General features: G+C 35.3%; 2 protein-coding genes across 5 annotated transcripts in view; one reads left to right on the top strand and one right to left on the bottom strand.

Moving 5' to 3' along the window:
- Window positions 1–17,214, bottom strand: part of FAM186A (family with sequence similarity 186 member A) — a 46,900-nt gene extending 29,686 nt beyond the window's left edge. The window contains exons 1-4 of the mRNA XM_074324893.1: window positions 17,137–17,214; window positions 13,889–14,086; window positions 2,316–2,532; window positions 1,161–1,331 (exon numbers count right to left, since the gene is read on the bottom strand). Of these exons, the coding sequence (XP_074180994.1) occupies window positions 1,161–1,331; window positions 2,316–2,532; window positions 13,889–14,086; window positions 17,137–17,214 (664 nt within the window). The remainder of the gene's footprint in view (window positions 1–1,160; window positions 1,332–2,315; window positions 2,533–13,888; window positions 14,087–17,136) is intronic.
- A 249-nt stretch (window positions 17,215–17,463) lies between these two features.
- Window positions 17,464–18,794, top strand: part of LARP4 (La ribonucleoprotein 4) — a 59,602-nt gene continuing 58,271 nt past the window's right edge. The window contains exon 1 of one of the 4 annotated variants that reach the window (XM_019724581.2): window positions 17,464–17,658. In XM_019724581.2, the coding sequence (XP_019580140.1) occupies window positions 17,641–17,658 (18 nt within the window). In that variant the 5' untranslated portion in view covers window positions 17,464–17,640. Of the gene's footprint in view, window positions 17,659–17,782; window positions 17,909–18,063; window positions 18,216–18,794 lie in introns of those variants that run through there. The other 3 variants (XM_019724583.2, XM_074325701.1, XM_019724584.2) reach the window with 3 other exon arrangements.

Below are 18,794 nucleotides of genomic sequence, written 5' to 3'. Positions count from 1 at the left end.
TATATTGTTGGGCTTACAGCGCATAAATATATAATATATATGACAAAGCACAAAAGAGGGGAAGGAATAGAGCTACTAGAGCAAAGAGTTTATGTTTAAGTAGAATTAAGTTAGTACTAATCTGAAGCAGATTGTGATAATTTAATATGTATACTACAATGCCTAGACCAATCATTAAGAAATTACTTCAAAAATATAGGGAAAACTGGATTTAAAATGGTACACTAGAAAATGTCTTTAATACAGAAGGCAGAAAAAGAACAGAGGAAAGAAAGAGTAAATATTCGCATAGCTATTTCATCAAAGAAGATATAGGAATGGCTAGTAAGCACAGGAAAGGGTGCTTAACATCATTAGTCATTAGGGAAATGCAAATTAAAACCACAGTGAGATACCATTTCACACCGAGTAGAAAGGCTATAATAAAAGAGACAGACACTAACAAGTGTTGTTGAGGATGCTAAGAAACTGGAACTGGAATACATTGCTGATAGGAATGTAAGTTGGTGCTGTCACTTGGGAAATCAGTTAACAATGTCTTAAATATAAGTTTACCAGCAATAGATAAATGACCTAGCAATTCTACTCCTAGTTAGCTTCTCAAAAGAAATGAAAACATGTCCACACAAAAAATTTACATGTATGTTCATAGCAGCATTATTCATAAGAGCCAAAAAGTAGAAATAATCCAAATATCCATGAACTGGTAAATGGGTAAACAAAGTGTGGTACATACAAACAGCGGTATGCAATTGGCAATAGCAAGGAAGAAACTACTGACACATCCTATAACATGGCTGACCTCAAAAGCATTAAGCAAAATAAAAGAAACCAGACAGAAAAGACTACATATAATATGATTCTATTTTATGAAATATCCAGAAAAGGCAGATCTGTTGAGACAGAAAATAGATTAGTGATTGTCTAGAGCTGGGAGTGGGCATGAATATTATCTGCAAATGGATATGAGGGATCTTTTTGGGGTGATGAAAATGTTCTAAAATTGGATTGTGGTGATGGTTGCACAACTCTAAATTTACTAAAATTGATCGAATTGCACTCTTCCACTGGGTAGATTTTATGGCATGTAGATTATGCCTCAATAAAGCTGTTTTTTAGAAAAAGTGAAATCTATTTCCAAAGTCTTAAAGTATGCTTACTTAATTTTTTTGTTTGTCTCTTCTTTACTTCAAGCAAAGAGGTACTAATTCTAATCAGTATCTTGACATCGCTCTCAATGGCTTTGAACGTTTCTGGTAAAATCTCCATTTGTGCTAGCCAGTGGTAGTGGTCATCAGTATCAACTGCAGTCGTCTCAGACAAAATGCCATCTAGAAGAGAGTACAAAAATTACTTTTATGCAGAAAAATAAATAATTATAACCATGTGGGCTTATATTGCTGTAGTATTGGGAAATATTGTTGTATTGGGAAATGTAGGTATCTCACATTGCTGTTCTGAGGCTTTTCTCTACGAAGAAATGAAAATGGAAGAGATTGGAATAGAAGGCTGAACGGTAAGTCTTGGACATAAAAATGTGAATCAAGTTAAAAGGTGTCTATTTTGTTTAGTGCCCTGACTGCAGGGAAGTAGATATCTAAAATGGGGACATGTGTATTAATATTTGGGATCTAAATCCCAATTAACGCCTTTGGTAAGTTATCTAGTATTTTATAACCCCCGTTACATAGATTCCTTGCAACTAAATGAAATTCCTCTTTTTTGTGTCCTTTGCTTATTTCATTCAACCAACATCTCCTCTATCACGTACTGTTCTAGAGGTTGAGGATACAACATTGAATAGAACAAATTCCTTAACTTCATACTGTTTACACTCTAGTGAAAGGAGAGAGAAAAAAACCCACCACATTAATTATATAGTAGTATGTCAGATGGTAAGAAATGGTATACGAGTAGACAAAAATAAAGAAAAGAGTAAAATGGACAGTGGCAAGGGGTAGGGAATGGGAATGGTCAGAGAACACCTCATTTTAAAGTGAGATAGAAGCAGAGAATGAGCCATGTGGCTACCTGGTGGAAAATGTTCCAGGCAAGGGAAGCGTAAGCATATAGCACTGGGCAGGAGCATGCTTGAAGAAAAACAAGGAGGCCAGAATAGCTGGCACTAAGCGAGCAAGTCTATATTTTTTTTATTTTATTCTTAATGGAACAGAGGACAACTGTTCTCTGAATTAACTCCCTAGCCTTTTCTTCTTTAGTCTTCTTCTAATCCTTCAAAATTTCCTTATAGATTCTGTTCTCCAGCTTTTTCATTAACTTGGTGGTTTTCCTTTGAACCACTTTTGAAAACTTACTCCATTCTTCCAACCATGCCAGGATATGGACAAGAATATTTTCTTTAATTTCAGCAGAATTAGCATAAGCAGCTATTTTCTCCAGCAAATTCATTCTTCGTCTCTTATATTCTGCATAGGCGATTTTCTTTCCAGGGTGCAGGGTCACATCAACAGTGTAGCGATTGAGTGTCCGCTGCACACTTTGCATTATCTCACCGAGCTGCATACTCATGTCCTATAAGAATAAGGAGGAGGATATATTAATAAATTCTCAGTTTGAAAATGAGCTTTGGTCATTTTTCTTCCCAGAATGTCAGTGAGAATCACTCCAAAGTCTTGCTAGTTCTAGCTTTACTGTGAGTTTCAGATTTTTCCCTCTGAAAAATTTTTCTGCCTTCATCATCCTAGCATTGCTACGATACAATGAAAAGAACATTGGGTTTGAAACCATATCTGGATTCCAACTCTAGCTCTTTCATTAAAATGACTTTTAGTAAATCACTTAACTGTCTGAACTGTCTCTGCCCCATCTGTTAAATGGTAAAGACAATAAATTCATAGTTGCTGTGCTGTGAGATGGACTACCTGTGAAAATGCTTGATGAACGATGGCTGCTAAAAACAAATAAAAGGAAGTTGTTTCTTTTTTCTTTACCTAGACTTCACACAGAAAGCAGCCGTCAGAATATTCTTCAATATGACTTTTATTTCATTATCTCCCCTTCCTCAAGAGTCTGTCAGCAAATTTCTTCTGTTCATTACTTTATCCCAGTAGTTCTTGATGAGGATAATTTACTACCTTACATATGTGGCACTTGGAAATTTGTGGAAGTATTTTAGGTTTTACAATGATTAGGAGGATTTACTGGTATTTAGTATGGATGCTAAGGGATGCTAGCCCATCCTACAGTCCACACAATTAAGAATTGGCTCAATCCCGCATAAAATTTGACTGTCCTTTGAGACATTCATATAGGTTAAAAAAAAAATCTGTTTTAGAATTATCCAAGTGGAAACATACTGCTTTTAAAATATAAACACAAAGTATTTTTTTGCCTAGTTTAATTACATAACTGAAATTTCTAGGAATGCAAATACATCAATGGGAAACTGTGTTTTAGAATTTCTCCCACAAAATTTCACCATTCTAAAACATTACAATACGAACAACAATGCACTGGTGCTAGTAGCATGGAGTGCCAGTACAAACAACCCTGCATTTGTGTCAGTTTACATTTGTAGCTTTCATATTTATTTTAATTCTACATATAGGTGCAAGCCTCTGTATGCCTCTTATGTCTTCTAGTGAAATTTGACCTAGATTTTACACATCAAAATGCATGTTATTATAAGTCACTTTCCTTTTATTTACCCTCACATTTATATTTCTTAAAGTATGAGCATAGATATTTTATCTATGAGTTTCATGTCAGAGGAATAAAAGAGAAGTTAACAATATTTTAAAAGGGCACAGTAAATCCGATAGATGAAGAACCACTGCTCCATCCCTTCCAACTTTATCAATTACTCTTTCAATTTGGCTTCAGAAAAATTCAATTCACTCTACACTCCTTACAATAAGAGTAAGATTTCGGTTTTGCAAAGCAAATCCTCATGCAAAGGGAGTAATCAGATGTTAGGTGCTGGAAACATTACAATGAGAAACGGGTGATGCAGTTGCAGCAAATAATTTAAGTCAGGAGCACAGGAGAGCAGAGACAAAATTTGATAAGCCAAGTGATGCAGAATAACTTTACAAGCTAATACGTTGCATGGTGGTCAAGGAAGAAAGTAATACCAACACCTCATAAATTTTTCCAGAAAATTGAAGAGGAAGGAACACTTCCCAACTCATTCTTTGAGGCCAGCCTTACCCTGACACCAAAGCCAGATAAAGACACAACAAAAAAAGAAAACTATAGACCAACATCTCTGATGAATATTGATGCAAAAATCCTCAACAAAATACTAGCAAACAGATTTTAACAGTACATTAAAAATATTATACATCATGACCAAGTGGAATTTATTCCTGCAATGCAAGATGGTTAAACATACAAAAATCAATCAATGAAATACACCAAATTAACAGAATGCTAGGGAAAAAAACAAAAAAAGAGATCATCTCAATTAATGCAGAAAAACTATTTGACAACTCAACCATTTCATGATAAAAACACATACACACAAATCTAGGAATAGACGGAAACTTCCTCAACATAATAAAGGTTATATATGAAATATCCCAAGGTAATATCACACGCAATGGTTAAAGACTGAAAGGTTTTCCTCTAAGATCAGGAACAAGGGCAGGGCACCCATTTTCGTCACTTTTATTCAATGTATTACTGGAAGTTCTAGCCAGAGCAATATAGGCAGGAAATATAAATAGGCAGGAAATATAAATAGGCAGGAAATATAAATAGCAGGAAATATAAATAGAAGACATCCAAATTAGAAAGGAAGAAATAAAATTACGTTTGTAGATGATGTGATCTTACATGTAGAAAACCCTAAAGATTCCACACATGAAAAAATTATTAGAACTAATAAATTCAAAAAAGTTGTAGGATACAAAATTAAACACAAAAATCTTGTGTTACCATACACTAATGATTAATAATCCTAAAAGGAAATTAAGAAAACAATTACACTTACAATAGCATAAAAAGAATAAAATACTCAGAATAAACTTAACCAAAGAGGTAAAAGACTCGTATACTTGTAATTTCACTACAAAATGTTACTGAAAGAAATTAAAGAAGACAAATAAGTGGAAAGGCATTCCATATTCATGGATTGGAAGACTTAATATAGCTAAGACATCAATACAACTGAAACCAATTTACAGATTTAAAGCAATAACTAGCAGAATACCAGTGGTATTTTTTACAGAAACAGAAAAATCCATCCTAAAATTCATAGGGAATCACAAGGTAGGTCAAATACCCAAAACAGTCTTGAAAAAGAAGAATAAAGTTGCAGAGCTCACACTTCCCATTTTCAGATCTTACTACAACGCAACAGTAATTAAAACAGCATACTGGCATATAGACCAATGTAATAGAATAGAGTCCAGAAATAAATTTTCCCATATATGGTCAAATGATTTTTGACAAGAGTGTGAAGACCATTCAATGGACAGAGGACAGTCTTCCAACAAATGGTGCTAGGAAAACTGGATATCCACACTCAAAAGAATGAAGTTGGATTCTTACCTTATACCGTATACAAAAATTAACTCAAAATTGCTCAAAAACCATTTGTACACCAATGTTCATAGCAGCATTATTTGCAATAGCCAAGAGGTGGAAGTAACCCAAGTGTCCACTGATAGATGACTGGATAAACAAAATGTAGTATATACATACAATGAAACATTATTCAGCCTTAAAAGGAAGGAAATTCAGACACATGCTACATGTATTAATACATGTATTAACCTTAAGACATTATGCTAAGTGAAACAAGCCAGTTGTAAAAAGACAAATACTGTATATTTCCACTTATATGAAGTATCTAGAATAGTCAAATTTATAGAAACAAAGTAGAATGTGGTTTCTAGAGGCTGAGGGGAGAGGGAAATGGAGTGTTGTTGTTTAATGGGTGTAGAGTTTCAGTTTTATAAAATGAAAAAGTTCTGAAGACTGCACAACAATGAGAATATACGTAACAGTACTGAACTGTACACTTAAAAATGGTTAAGATAGTAACTTTTATGTGTATTTACCACAATTAAAGTTAATTTTTTTATTTAAAAAAAGGAGTGATCAGATGTTAGGTGTTGGAAATACTGCAATCAGAAACAGAGGTGATCTAGTTGCAGCAAATTAAGTCAAGTACACAGTAGAGCAGGGTCAAAGTTTGCTAGACCAAGCAATGAAGAATAACATTACAAGCTAACCAACTGCTCATAAATTCTTCCATGAAGTTGGAGAGGAAGAAACACTTCTCAACTCATTCTTTGAAGCCAGGATTATCCTAATACTGAAACCAAACAAAGACATAAGAAAATTAAACTATAATATAAACAATATTCTTCATGGCGATTGTCACAAAAATGCTTAACAAAATATTAGAAAATAGAATCAAACATACAAGAAGATAACATCAGGAACAAGTGGGCTTTATTCCTGGTATGCGAAGCTGAATCAAAAGTGAAAAATTAATAAATGTAATTCACCATGTCGACAGACTGAAGAAGAAAAACCATATGATTATCTTAATAGATGCAGAAAAAGTAGTTGATAAAATTCAACATTTATTCATGATTTTTTAAAAAATGTTTGTAACAAACTAGGAATAGAGAGTAACTTCCTCAACCCGATAAAGAACATTTACAAAAAAAATGACAGCTAGCACACCATATTTAATGGTGAAAGTCTAAAGTGCTTTCAGGATTCTGTTCTAATCACTTTTATTCACATACAGAGAAGTCTTAATGTGAAGATGAAGCAGAGATTTTTGAAGATGCTGACCTTGAAGACTGGAATGATGTGGCCATAGCCAAGGAAAGTCAGCAGCCATCGGAAGCTGGAAGAAGCAAGAAATGGATTCTACCCAAGACAAAGTCTGGAGACAGGGCAGCCCTGCTGACATCCTGGTTTCAGCCCAGTGATACGGATTTCAGACTTCTGACCTCTAGAACTGTGAGAGAACACACTGGAAAGTTGTGGAAATTTGTTACAGCACTGACAGTGGCATGCCAGAATGTCACCCCAAAATATGCCTCCTTGATATAATTATTTTGAGCTGAAGGCAATTAGGAGCAGGAAATGCAGGAAAAGCTCTCTCTACCCTGTCCGTTTTATGCCTGAAGGCAGGATATAAATTATTTTGACTGGAGACAAACATCGGCCCCAGAGGAATCTGCAAACATCCATTCGTTTCTTCCCAGGTATTTACCTTTGCAGTTTGCCACCATTGGACCTAAATCTGCTCTCCTTTGTCCTGTCATTTCTCCACAAACTTATTGATTTTTTTTGTTGAAGATGCTAATGTAAGTCACTTTGAATTACTCTTCGTTTAGGTTTTTCCTAGGTGATGTGCCCTGGACATGTTAATCAACTGTTTTTCTCTTATTAATCTGTCTTGTTAAAGACTTCTAGCTGAAAACCTAAAATGAGTAAAGTTTTGCCTTACCTACAGCAGACACACAAAAACACAAACACACACACACCCCTAAACAATAGATTGTGTAGTTTTGCCTGCTTTTGAATCATTCTCTATATTCTTCTGTGACTTGCTTTTTTCCACAACATTGTGGTTTTTTAGTTTATCCAGGCTGAAATGCATAGCTACAGTTCACTCATTTGCACTGCTCTGTGCTTAGTATTTCATTGCATAAATATGTTTACCTATCGATTCCTATATTGGTTTGTTTCCAGTTTTGTCCTTTTATAAACGGTAACATAAACATTTTTGATCATGCTTCCTGGTGCACACATGCAAGTTTTCTCCCTAGAGCTGTGCTGTCCAATAAGGTAGCCACAAGCCACAAGCAGCTATTGAGCAATTGTAATCAGGCCAGTGTGACAGGAATCCATTTTATATAAAACTAATTGAGATTTAAAAACTAACACTTGATTTATTTATTGGAAAACTTTTAAGTATGTTTGGAAGAACTTGGTATGTGAATCAACTTCAAATGTAAATTTTATGAAATCTAAATATAGCTCAGGTATTTCTAATGAAAATTTAGCATGTACTTTGAGATGTAAGTGCAAAATACATGCTGGAATTCAAAGACTTAGTATGAAAACAACGTGTATATCTCAGTACTTTTTATATTGATTAAATGTTGAAATGATAATATTTTGGGTTAAATAAAATAAATTAATTTCACTTTTTTTTTTTTTTTTTACTTTTTATATTGTAGTTTCCAGGAAATTTAAAGTTACATATATAGCCCACATTAAATTTCTACTTAGTAGTGTTGTTAGGGTATATCACTAATATTAGAAAAGTAAGATTGTAAGATGTATGCATTTTCAACTTTACTAGATGATGCCAAAGTGTTTTCCAAAGTAGTCATACCAATTTATACTTCCATGGCAAAGTATGAGTATACCTGTTGCTTCACATTTCTGCCAACATGTGGTATTATTAAACTTAAAAAAACTTTTTTGCCAATCTAGTGGTGTGAAATAGTACTAATTGTCATTTAATTTGAATTTCTATGATAATCAATGAAGTCGATCATCTTTTTAAATGTTTATGCAATGACCTGTTTCTTATTCTGGGAAATGATCGTTTATGCCTTTGTTCATTTTCCTCTTGGGTTATTTTTCTTATTGATTTATAGAAATTCTTTATATATTCTGGATACTATTTTTTTTATTTGTTATACAGTGTTAAATATATTTTCTCAGTTTGTGGCTGGTTTCTTCCTCCCTCTATAATGTTTTGACCAACAGAAGATCTCTTTCTTAATCTAGAGGAATTCACCAGTCTTTTTCTACCCTGGGTCATAAATATATTCTCCTTCACATTTAAGTGTGAGATAGGGAACCAAAATCATTTTTGCAATAAACTTAACCAATTGTCTCCAACATCATTCATTGAGTATTATCTATTTCCCCCTTACATAGTCAATGCCAGCTCTATCATTTATCACATTGCATGACAGTTTATTTGTGAGCTCTCTGTTTCATGGCCTTATTTATCCCTGTGCCAAAGCCACAATGTTTTAACTAAAATAGCTTTAGAATAATTCTTTATATCTGTTAGGGATAGTATCCTACCTTGTTGTTCTTCTGCATTGTTTTGGCTATTCTTGGACTTTAGCTCCTCTATTAAATTTTAGAATCAGTTTGTCATGCTCCATGAGTTACCCTTTTGGGATTTTGATTGAATTTACTTTAAATCTCTATTTTTGGTTTGGGAATCACTAACATATGGAGTCTTTCTATCCATGAACATGGTTTATCTCTAAATTTATATAGTCTTTCAATAAGGTTTCATAATTTGCTCTTCATTAAATTTTATAATTTGTACACAAATGTCTTACACATTTTTTTGTTGTTATTTCTAGGTACCTGTTTTGGACTGAATGTTTGTGTACCCCCAAAATTCATATTTTGAAGTTCTAACATCCAATGTAGTGGTATTGAGAAATGGGGCCTTTGATACGTGGATGAGGCCCTCATAAAAAAGACTACAGAGAACTCCCTCACTCTTTCCACCACGTGAGGATGCAGCAAGAAGTCATTATTTTGCAACCTGTGAGAGGACTCTCACCAGAATTTGACCATGCTGGTACCCTGATCTTAGACTTTCAGCCTCCAGAACTGTGAGAAATAAATTTCTTTTGTTTATAAGCCACCTAGTTTATGGTACTTTGTTATAGCAGCCCTAACTGACTAAGACAGTACCTATATTTCTATTGATACTATAAATGGTGTATTTTCTTAACATTTCTGTTTCTTGGCAGCATATGGAAAAGCAATTGATTTATTGCATTGCTCTTATATTCAGTAACCTTTTAGGCTTTTTGGTAATTGTAATATTTTGTAGATTCTTCTGTGTGTGTGTGTGTGTGTGTGTGTGTGTGATAATCATCTTTGACAAATAACTATTTGTCAAATCTTTCCAATCCTCATTCTTTCTGTGTCTTTTAGTCTCAATGTGTTGGTTAGAATTTCCAGAACCATGAGATTAAAAGTCATAAAAGTGGGAATCTCTGTCTTTATCCACATTTTAAAGGGTATAATTTTAATATACTATTAAGTATGATGTTTCCTATAAATTTTTCATAGTTATAATTTATCAAGTTAAGGATATTTCCTTCTATTCCTAGTTTGCTAAAAGATATGCATGAACTGAATTTAACAAATGCATTTTATTTTTACAGCTATTGGGTTGATCTTACGGTTTTCTCCTTTAACCTGTCAACATGGCGAATAACACAATATATTTTCTGGAACAAACCTTACTTCAACATAATATATTATCCTTTTTATACTTGCCTTCACTTTGTGTGTTAGTTTCCTATGACTGCTGTAACAAATTTACACAAACATGATATTTAAAAAAACCCAGAAATTTACTCTCTCACAGTTCTGGAGGCTGCATGTCTGAAATCTGTCACTGGGCTGCCATCAAGGTGTCAGTAGGGCCACACTTCCTCTGAATGCTCTTGGGCAGAATCCATTTCTTGCCTCTTACAGCTTCTGGTGGCTGTCATCATTTCTTGGCTGTAGCCACACACTCCAAACTTTTAAGGCCAAATCTCTGCTCTGTCTTCACATTGCCTTCTGTCTATATGTCAAATCTCCCTCTGTCTCCCTTTTATAAGGACACTTGTGATTGCATTATGGCCCACCTAGAAAAATCCAGGATACTCTCCTTAATTTAACCACATCTGCAAAGACCTCTTTTCTAAGGTAACATTTACAGTTTCCCAAGAATTAGGCCCTGATATCATGTTTTTGTGGGGTAGAGGCATATGATTCTAAGATTGATCATATATATTTTTTTCCCTAGAAAATTTTCCCATTTTACCTAAGCTTTCTAAATTACTGTCCCCAAGTCAACTGTTAAAAAGATTTTTCACTTAAACTTCTCAAAGAATCATCTGTTAGCTTTCTTAAGTCTCTTCATTGTATTTTTATGTTCTACTTTATTAATTAATGCTCTTAATTTTTATTATTTTCTTCATTCTATATTCTCTGGGTTTAATTTCTTTGCCTCCCCCAACTTCTATATAATTATTGAATAAAAATACACCCCAATATTTATTCCTGATGAAAAATCTTGGCAAACTAGGAAAAGGAATTTCCCCAACTTGATGAAAAGCATTATAAAATATATACAGCTACTATCATACTTAATGATGGAAGACCGAATCCTTTCCCCTAACATCAAGAACAAAGTAAGGATGTCTCATCACAGCTATTCAACTTTATATGGGAAGGCCTAGCCTACTCAGTAAGTGAAGAATGAAGTTTAAATGCACACGGTATAAAAGGAGGAAATAAAACTGTCTGTTAGCATATGACAGGATTGCATACGTAGAAACTCCCAAAGAATGTACAAAGAAAATCTATGAGGAATAACTGGGTTTCAAGATACAAGATCAATACACAAAAATCTATTGTATTTCTATGAATTAGTTGTGAACATTGAGAATGGTAATTAAAAACAACAGTATAAAAAAACCGGAATACTTAGGGATAAATCTCACAAAAGGTACACAAGACCTATACATTGAAAACTGCAAAGCACTTCTGAGAAAAATGAGACCTAACTAAATGGAAAGATATGCTATATTCAGGGGTCAGAAGACAATATTGATAAGATTTTAATTCTCCCCAAATTTATCTATAAATTCAACATAATCCCAATCAAGATACCAGGAGCCTATTTTATTTTTCTGGTAGAATTTGACAGATACTAAATTTGATATGGAAATGCAAAGGGAGAAAGCAGTGTGGATACAGACAGTTTTTAGGTTTATGAGTGTTTGAATGTGTCGCTCCAGAGAAAGAAGCCCAAGGCAAGGAAAAGAGGGTAAAAAAAAGATGTGAGAAAAGATGTTGGGCATAATTGAAAAGTAACAAAGTTGGAGAACTAAAACTACGTGATTTCAAGAATTATTTTACAACCTCAGTAATCAAGACACTGTGGGACTGGCATAAAGGTAGACAAGTAGATCAAGAGAACAGACTACAGAGTTCATTAACTCACACATATACATATGGTCAACTGATTTTTCACTAAAGGTGCAAATGCAATTCAATGAAGAAAGGATAGTATTTTCAACAAACGGAGCCAGAATAATTGTTAAAAACAAACAAACCTCGATCTATATCTGATATCACAAACAAAAATGAAACATAAATCTAAAATATAAATGTAGAAAACTCCTAGAAAAATACATAGGAGAATATGTTTGTGACCTTGGATTAGGCAATATTGCTTATATACTACATCAAAAGCATGGTCCATAAAAGCAACATTGACAAATTAGACTCAGGGATTTCATCTTTAAAGGACACTATTAGTAAAAAAAAAAAAAAAAAAAAAGACAAGCTACAGAATGGGAAAAAATTTTTTTCATATCACCTATCTGATAAAGGAGTTGTATTTAAAATACGTAAGAATACTCAAAACACAGACCACTCAATTTTTAAAATATGGGCAAAATAATTGAACTACCAAAGAAGACATACTGAGTGCAAATAAGCTCTTGGAAAGATGCTCAAAATCATGAGTCATTATGAAAGTACAAATTAAAACCACAATGAGATACTATTCTACACCTTTTTGAATGGCTAAATTAAAAAAGATTGACAATATTAAGTGTTGATAAAGATGTGGAGCAACTGAAAATATCATATACTGCCCGTGGGAATATAAAATAGTATATTTATGTTTTAAAAGTTTGTAGTTTATTTAAAAACTGACCCAGCCATTTGGCCACATGACCCAGCCATTCCAAACCTAGGTGCTTATCCAAAAGAAACAAAACATATATTCAAAACATATATTGTCAAAATATTTACAAATACATACACGAATGTTCATAGCAGCTTTATTTGTAATAACCCCAAACCTGAAATAACCCAAATGCCCATCCCACGGAAAAACACTCAAGCAATAAAAAGGAATGAACTATTTATATATGCAAGAATGTGGATGAATCTCAAAATAATTATGCTAGGTGAAAGAAGACAGAAGAAAGTAGATATTGTATGATTCCACTTATATAAAATTCTTTTAAAATGAAAAATAATCTATAGTAACAAAGCAGATTGGTGGGGATGGGGCAAGGAGGGGTGTGTGGGAGTGAAAACTTTTGGGGGTGATGGGTAAATTCATTGTTAATTGTGATGATTTCACGGGAGTTCATATATATTAAAACATACTTTAAAAATACACATTCCATTGTATGGCAATTACACCTCAGTGAAGCAATTAGAAGCAAACACTGTGTTACTGTTGCTAGTTGTGGGGAGTTGGAACTCTGTAAATCTACTTGGTGAATGGGAAAGTACATGTAACCATTTAGCACTTCTGAAACTAGGAAAGAACTTCCTCTGAGTTAATTTAACCTGACTGATTTTGTTGCATTCTATCTGAGACTAGAGTACAGCATTGCCTTAATTGTTTGGGGGTCTATTTGATATATTATTTAAGCTCTTTTTTAATTGCTTTGTATTTCTCTTGGCCAATAAACCCCTCTTCCAAAAAATGTTCAGTGGAAACAAAAGGAACTAGAATTCAAAGCAATCTATGTTTCTTTTTATTAATAGTTATTTGATAAAAACTCAGTTGTGAACAAATGAAAACTATTGATTAAAATTAGATATCAAAATTGGCAATGGATTTTAATTTTTCCTTGTGTCCAAATCACTCAGTAGCACATGTGATTTATTTCTCTAAAACTTGATTAATTCTGATATTAAAGTGAAAGATATTAACATAAAATTGGAGCTTGTAATCCATCAGGAGAAATCGTCATTTGAGCTCAACGTTAACTCAAAACAGTCAAATATCATGCAAATAATGTAAGTTCTAAAAAAAAAACTGTAGCTGGTCATGGAAAGTTAAAAAAAATTGCAACCTGTAAACTTCTCATTTACTACCTACCTGTCTGGATCGAAAGAGTTGTGCTCGCTCAATCTTAGAGATGACTTGCTGTGTTGTGTCTGGGATCTCAAGTTTAGAGACCATTGATTGCGCTATTCTGGACATGATGGGATCCATAACTTCATTTTCTGATTCAGATTCATCATCTGTCTCATTTTGCATTTTGGTAAATATTTTGAAAAGTTGAGTGATTTTCTTTTATTTCTTCTTTTCACAGAATATAAGCAAATGCTAACAAATGTGTAGAAAAAAAACTAGAAGAGGTTTTTTCCGTTTCCAGGGGTTGTGATTTACCCTGCTACTAATTGGTTGCTAACCATGGTGTTCCATTCCTGGTGATGTCATAATAGGCCTATTGTGACATTATTGTTGACTCAAACATTTAAAGAGTGCTTAGTATATGCAGAGAACTAGGCATTCTATATGCTGTGATGGTAGAAGGGTGAAGGGGGGAGGGTGGGTAGGAAAAGACTAGACAACAGGAACGATAAAAGAAATAGAAGAAATAGCCCTGCTTACATGAGCTTAAAATCTAGCTGTTAGAATTCAAGATCCAGTGTATCAAATGTAACTCCCTGTTCTTCTCTCTTCTTCAAGTTTCTTCTTCTTAAGAATTTTTCAGCCTGTAATGGAATACTTGTGTTACAACTTCCTCAGCTGCCCTTCAACTTTTGCTAGACGTGCTGTAACTTGGAAGGTGTTCTTTGAACGATTATCATGCTCTTTGCACTACCTTGTTACCTGTTTTTTCAAGGAACCTGACTGAAGAGGCTTTGGAGTTCCATATTTGGCTCCAGAAATTGAAGGGAATGCTAGGGCTGCTTTCTAACTGAAAGAGGATTGCTTTGGGCAGCTTCCTTGATTGCAGAGGATGTGAAAGGATTTAGGAGACTGGAGGAATTCAAGGACAGGGTAGTTTTGTTGGCTGTGTAGCTTAATTTTTAATTTAAAAATATATGAAAAATGACATATAACTTATGTATATATACTATAACATATAGCCATGTGTCTATCACCTGGAATGAATATTAACATTTTTGTCATATGTGCCTCAGATATTTTTAAATAAAAGAAAGCACTAGAGATAAAATTGAAGACCCTTTTGGTGTTCTCCCCAAATTACTTCCTTCCCCTCTATCCCTTTTTAGAGGCAATGACAATCACGAATTGGATGTATTTATGTCTAGTCTATATTTATATGGTTTTACTACAGGTATATGTATTCATAAATTATATAATATCATTTTGTAGGTTTTAGATTTTATACAAGTTTTGGATGTTCTCTACAAGAACTTCCTATTTGAGTACTTATTGTAAACTTAGTCCTATGTTGAGTCCTTGTAAACTTGTCAAGTTAAACAATATATATGTTTCAGGCCTTCAGAGAAAGGGAGGCAGAGGATCATCAAGTACTTGTCTTTTAAAAATACCAGTATATTTAGCAAGAGCAAATTAGATCTTTTTCCTTATCTTTAATTAAGATCCTTTGTCTAAGTTACTCCCTCCTCTGTTTCCAAATCACTTTGTAAACTTTCTATTATAGTACTTAACTCATTGAAGTGTAACTATTATTTGTCTCTATGTACTAGTTGGTGAATTTCTCAAAACCAGATGCTGTACTTAGTTTTCTTTTTCTAACATTTGGTATATTCTTCCTCAGTTCCTCTACAGAAACTGTCTAACATTTGGATATACATTATAGTTTCAGATTCTTCTTACGGAAACTTTTCTAAGCCCCAGAATACTTCCTTGTATTGTTAGGCCCATTCTGCCCCTAGTCATAAAATATTGCTCCCCCCTTTCCTGTAAATCACAATTAAGTCTATTCAAGGAACTTCATGTTTTCTGAAAGGACGACAATTAAGGAGAATTATTTATTTTTATAAATGTGAGGTTTGATTAAGATACCCATCATTGTCCGGCATTTCTTAAGATTATCAATTAATCCGTTTAAGTACTTTGTTGATAATATTAGATTGTGAGACCCTTAAATAACTTTCATTTCTCTTGATTTCTTTACATTGGTTACTCCAATAGGCATTCACAAAGCTGTCTACATGCTTGTCAACTAAACTAATTTTGCATTATTGTGCTCTCTCTCTCATATTGTTTATGCATCATGGAATTTGTCAGCAACTGGAAATGAAGACTTTTTAAAGCAAATTTAAAATCTCTCTCCCTCCCTTTCAATTTGACAAGCATTTGTTGAGACACTACTATGTGGCTACCATCATCCTAGACTGTGAAGAATATGATACGGTACTTGTGCTGCAACTAGAAAACAAACAAAAAAGGAAAATGATTTAAGATAGGATATAATATTATATTCAAGTGCTAACAAGGGACATGAAGAAGAGATCTGTGGGGAGCACAGTCTTTGGGAAAACCTCATGGAGAGAGAAGGTTGATTGACAAATGAAGCCATTCCAGATAGGGAAGACCCTTTGAGCCATGGCTTTGGAGGTGAGTGCTGAGTTTGTATTTCAGGGGAAAAGTGAGGAGATTGGTTTAATTGAGATGAAGTAATGTTGAGTTTACTGGGGATCAGATTAGGGAGAGAATGAGACACAAATACTAGCAATTTGATGGCGGAATTAATCTGGTACCTAAGTGAAAAAGTAAGGAGATTCATTTGAGTTAAAGTAAGGTAGATTATGTGGGATCAGAATGGTCTTGAAAGCAAATAACGGCAGTTTTGGTGAAAGTGAAACCTTCAACTTAGGAAGATTTTTGAAATAATAGAATGGGGAAAAAAGTCCATTGGAGAAGATCAAGACATGATTATTTCAAAAGATGAGGATCTGAACTAGGATATAGAAGTGAGGCTGACAAGGGAGGGATAAATTCTACTAGGTATTGTTAAAGATAAGGAATTTGGATCATCTAACAGAAAATTATAAAGATAACGAAATTTTAAAAATTATATCTCATTTGAATTGACGGCAGAATACCAAAGAGGCTATCCAGATTAAGTATTATTAAGTAGCATTATATTAAGCAGAGATGTGGGCACCCGATTCAAGCGAACGTGGGGCAAAGTTCTTTAAAGGTGTGTCTAAGAGAAACCCGCCCTTCTAGTGGGCTTCTTTAACTGATAAAATGGGGATAATAGTATATATTGCATATTGCATACGATTGTTTTCAGATTAATTCATGTAAAATACTTAGAATGCCAAACACATAGTAAGCATTTAATATACAGCAGCTGCTATTAATATATTTACTATTAGTGCTTTTTTCTTCTCTACTTTTTTTCTGTTATCCACCACCTTTTCGGCAGCGTTGGGCGTTCCTTCAGAACACTTCGCACAAACTCGGCTCTTCATCAGATCTAGATTTTGAGCTATGAAAACTACGAAATTATTATCTGTTTGGCAATGGATAAAACGCAGTACGACTTTTACACACCCCCGTAGCACAGAATGGTGCCTTCCTCTGATCGCTTCCCTCCTCCTCCCAGGGCAGATGATAGTACTTTCCATGCTGCTGCGGGAAAAGGTTGTGCAAAAGTTGAGCAAACCGAAGATTGTCTCTTCTCCCGGAAGCAATTGTGCTTTAGACCCGGAAACAGTTGCTGTTTCAAGGGAGGTGGGACTGGGCGGGTCAGGCCGCAGCGGCTGACGGCGGGGGAGGAGCCGGGTCCACTGCCGGGTGGAGGGGCCAGGCGAGTGTCCTTATCCTAGCGTTTGGGGCTCGGGCCTGTACAGTTGGAGTAGCAGCGGCGAGAAGGATTGGGCCGAAAGGGGGAAGACATGTTGCTCTTTGTGGAGGTGAGTGGACTCGGTAATCTCGTCCTGCTCCGAGGGGAGCAAGAGTGTGCAGACGCCGGCCGGTCCCACCGCCATGTGACTTTCCAGGCCGTACACGCCGCGGAGCCGGCAGATAGGCTGACACAGCACCTGGGCCGTGCAGGCCTGCGGCTCCACTTTGCACTCTCACAACACTTTCCGAAGCTGTGGGATGTGAGGGCCGGAGTCGGGGAACATCGAAAGGGGAGAATCGAGGCTTGTCGGGTGTGGGGTGAGGATCAGAGGAAGGGGGAAGTGTCCCATATGGATCTCCTAAAGGAGGCAAACATGCGGGGGAGGGGGAGGGGGCGGAGTCTGCGGAGAAAAGGGTAATCAGGTGGGCGCGTTCTGGGGGGTGAAGCGAGGCCTCGCGGGGCCCTCTGGGAGGGAGGCGAGCAACATGTGGGGCCGCGGAGGGAGGACGCTGGAATTTGGTAGAAGTGTTTTGAAAAGAAAGTTGAAAGCCTCTTTTTAGCAACCCTCACCAAATTTTGTTTGGTCCCAGTCCCTCGGTCTCTGGAACGTTCTGTGGGCGGAAAGTAAGTTACTGTGAACGGAGGAGAAGCCAATAGGGTTTGGAAGCCTTGAAAGGCACCGCTTTGACCTTTTGTAAAAGTTACTCAAGCAGCGGCTGGGGGGGTGAGGAGTTGGTTTTATGAACCGACGAAAGGCCTTTACAAGGAAAATTCCAAGAATGAGAGAAACCTAGTCTGCGGGAAGATTTTTTTTGTGTTGTTGTTTAACAATAGAAATACTTTTATTACTTTAAGAAACTCTGTTGTTGGCCTATTTTGATTTTAAAAGTAGTGGATACCTGCCTTACACAAATGCGAGGTTTAATTTCTCTTATTTCTGTCTTTCTCTTGTGTGCAGTGAGCATCAGCTGACTGCCTGGCTAATGCTTTGAGTAGATTCCAGATCATATTGTTCTTGCATTGTGAAAACGTCAAACCAGCAAAGCTGCAACTTCGCAACTCGGCTCTTGTTAACTATGCCCATAAAAAGAATCTTTTCAATGAGGGAAGGAATTTACAGGTTGCGTATAATGGATCGGGGAGCTAGGGCCAGTCTATGGTGTTTTTTCTGAGGAAGGGAGGGATCTTATTCCGTAATATTAC

This window comes from Rhinolophus sinicus, linkage group LG02 (genome assembly GCF_036562045.2).
Source record: "Rhinolophus sinicus isolate RSC01 linkage group LG02, ASM3656204v1, whole genome shotgun sequence".
NCBI classification, from domain to species: domain Eukaryota; kingdom Metazoa; phylum Chordata; class Mammalia; order Chiroptera; family Rhinolophidae; genus Rhinolophus; species Rhinolophus sinicus.
This window is presented reverse-complemented; position numbering and strand designations above follow the sequence as displayed.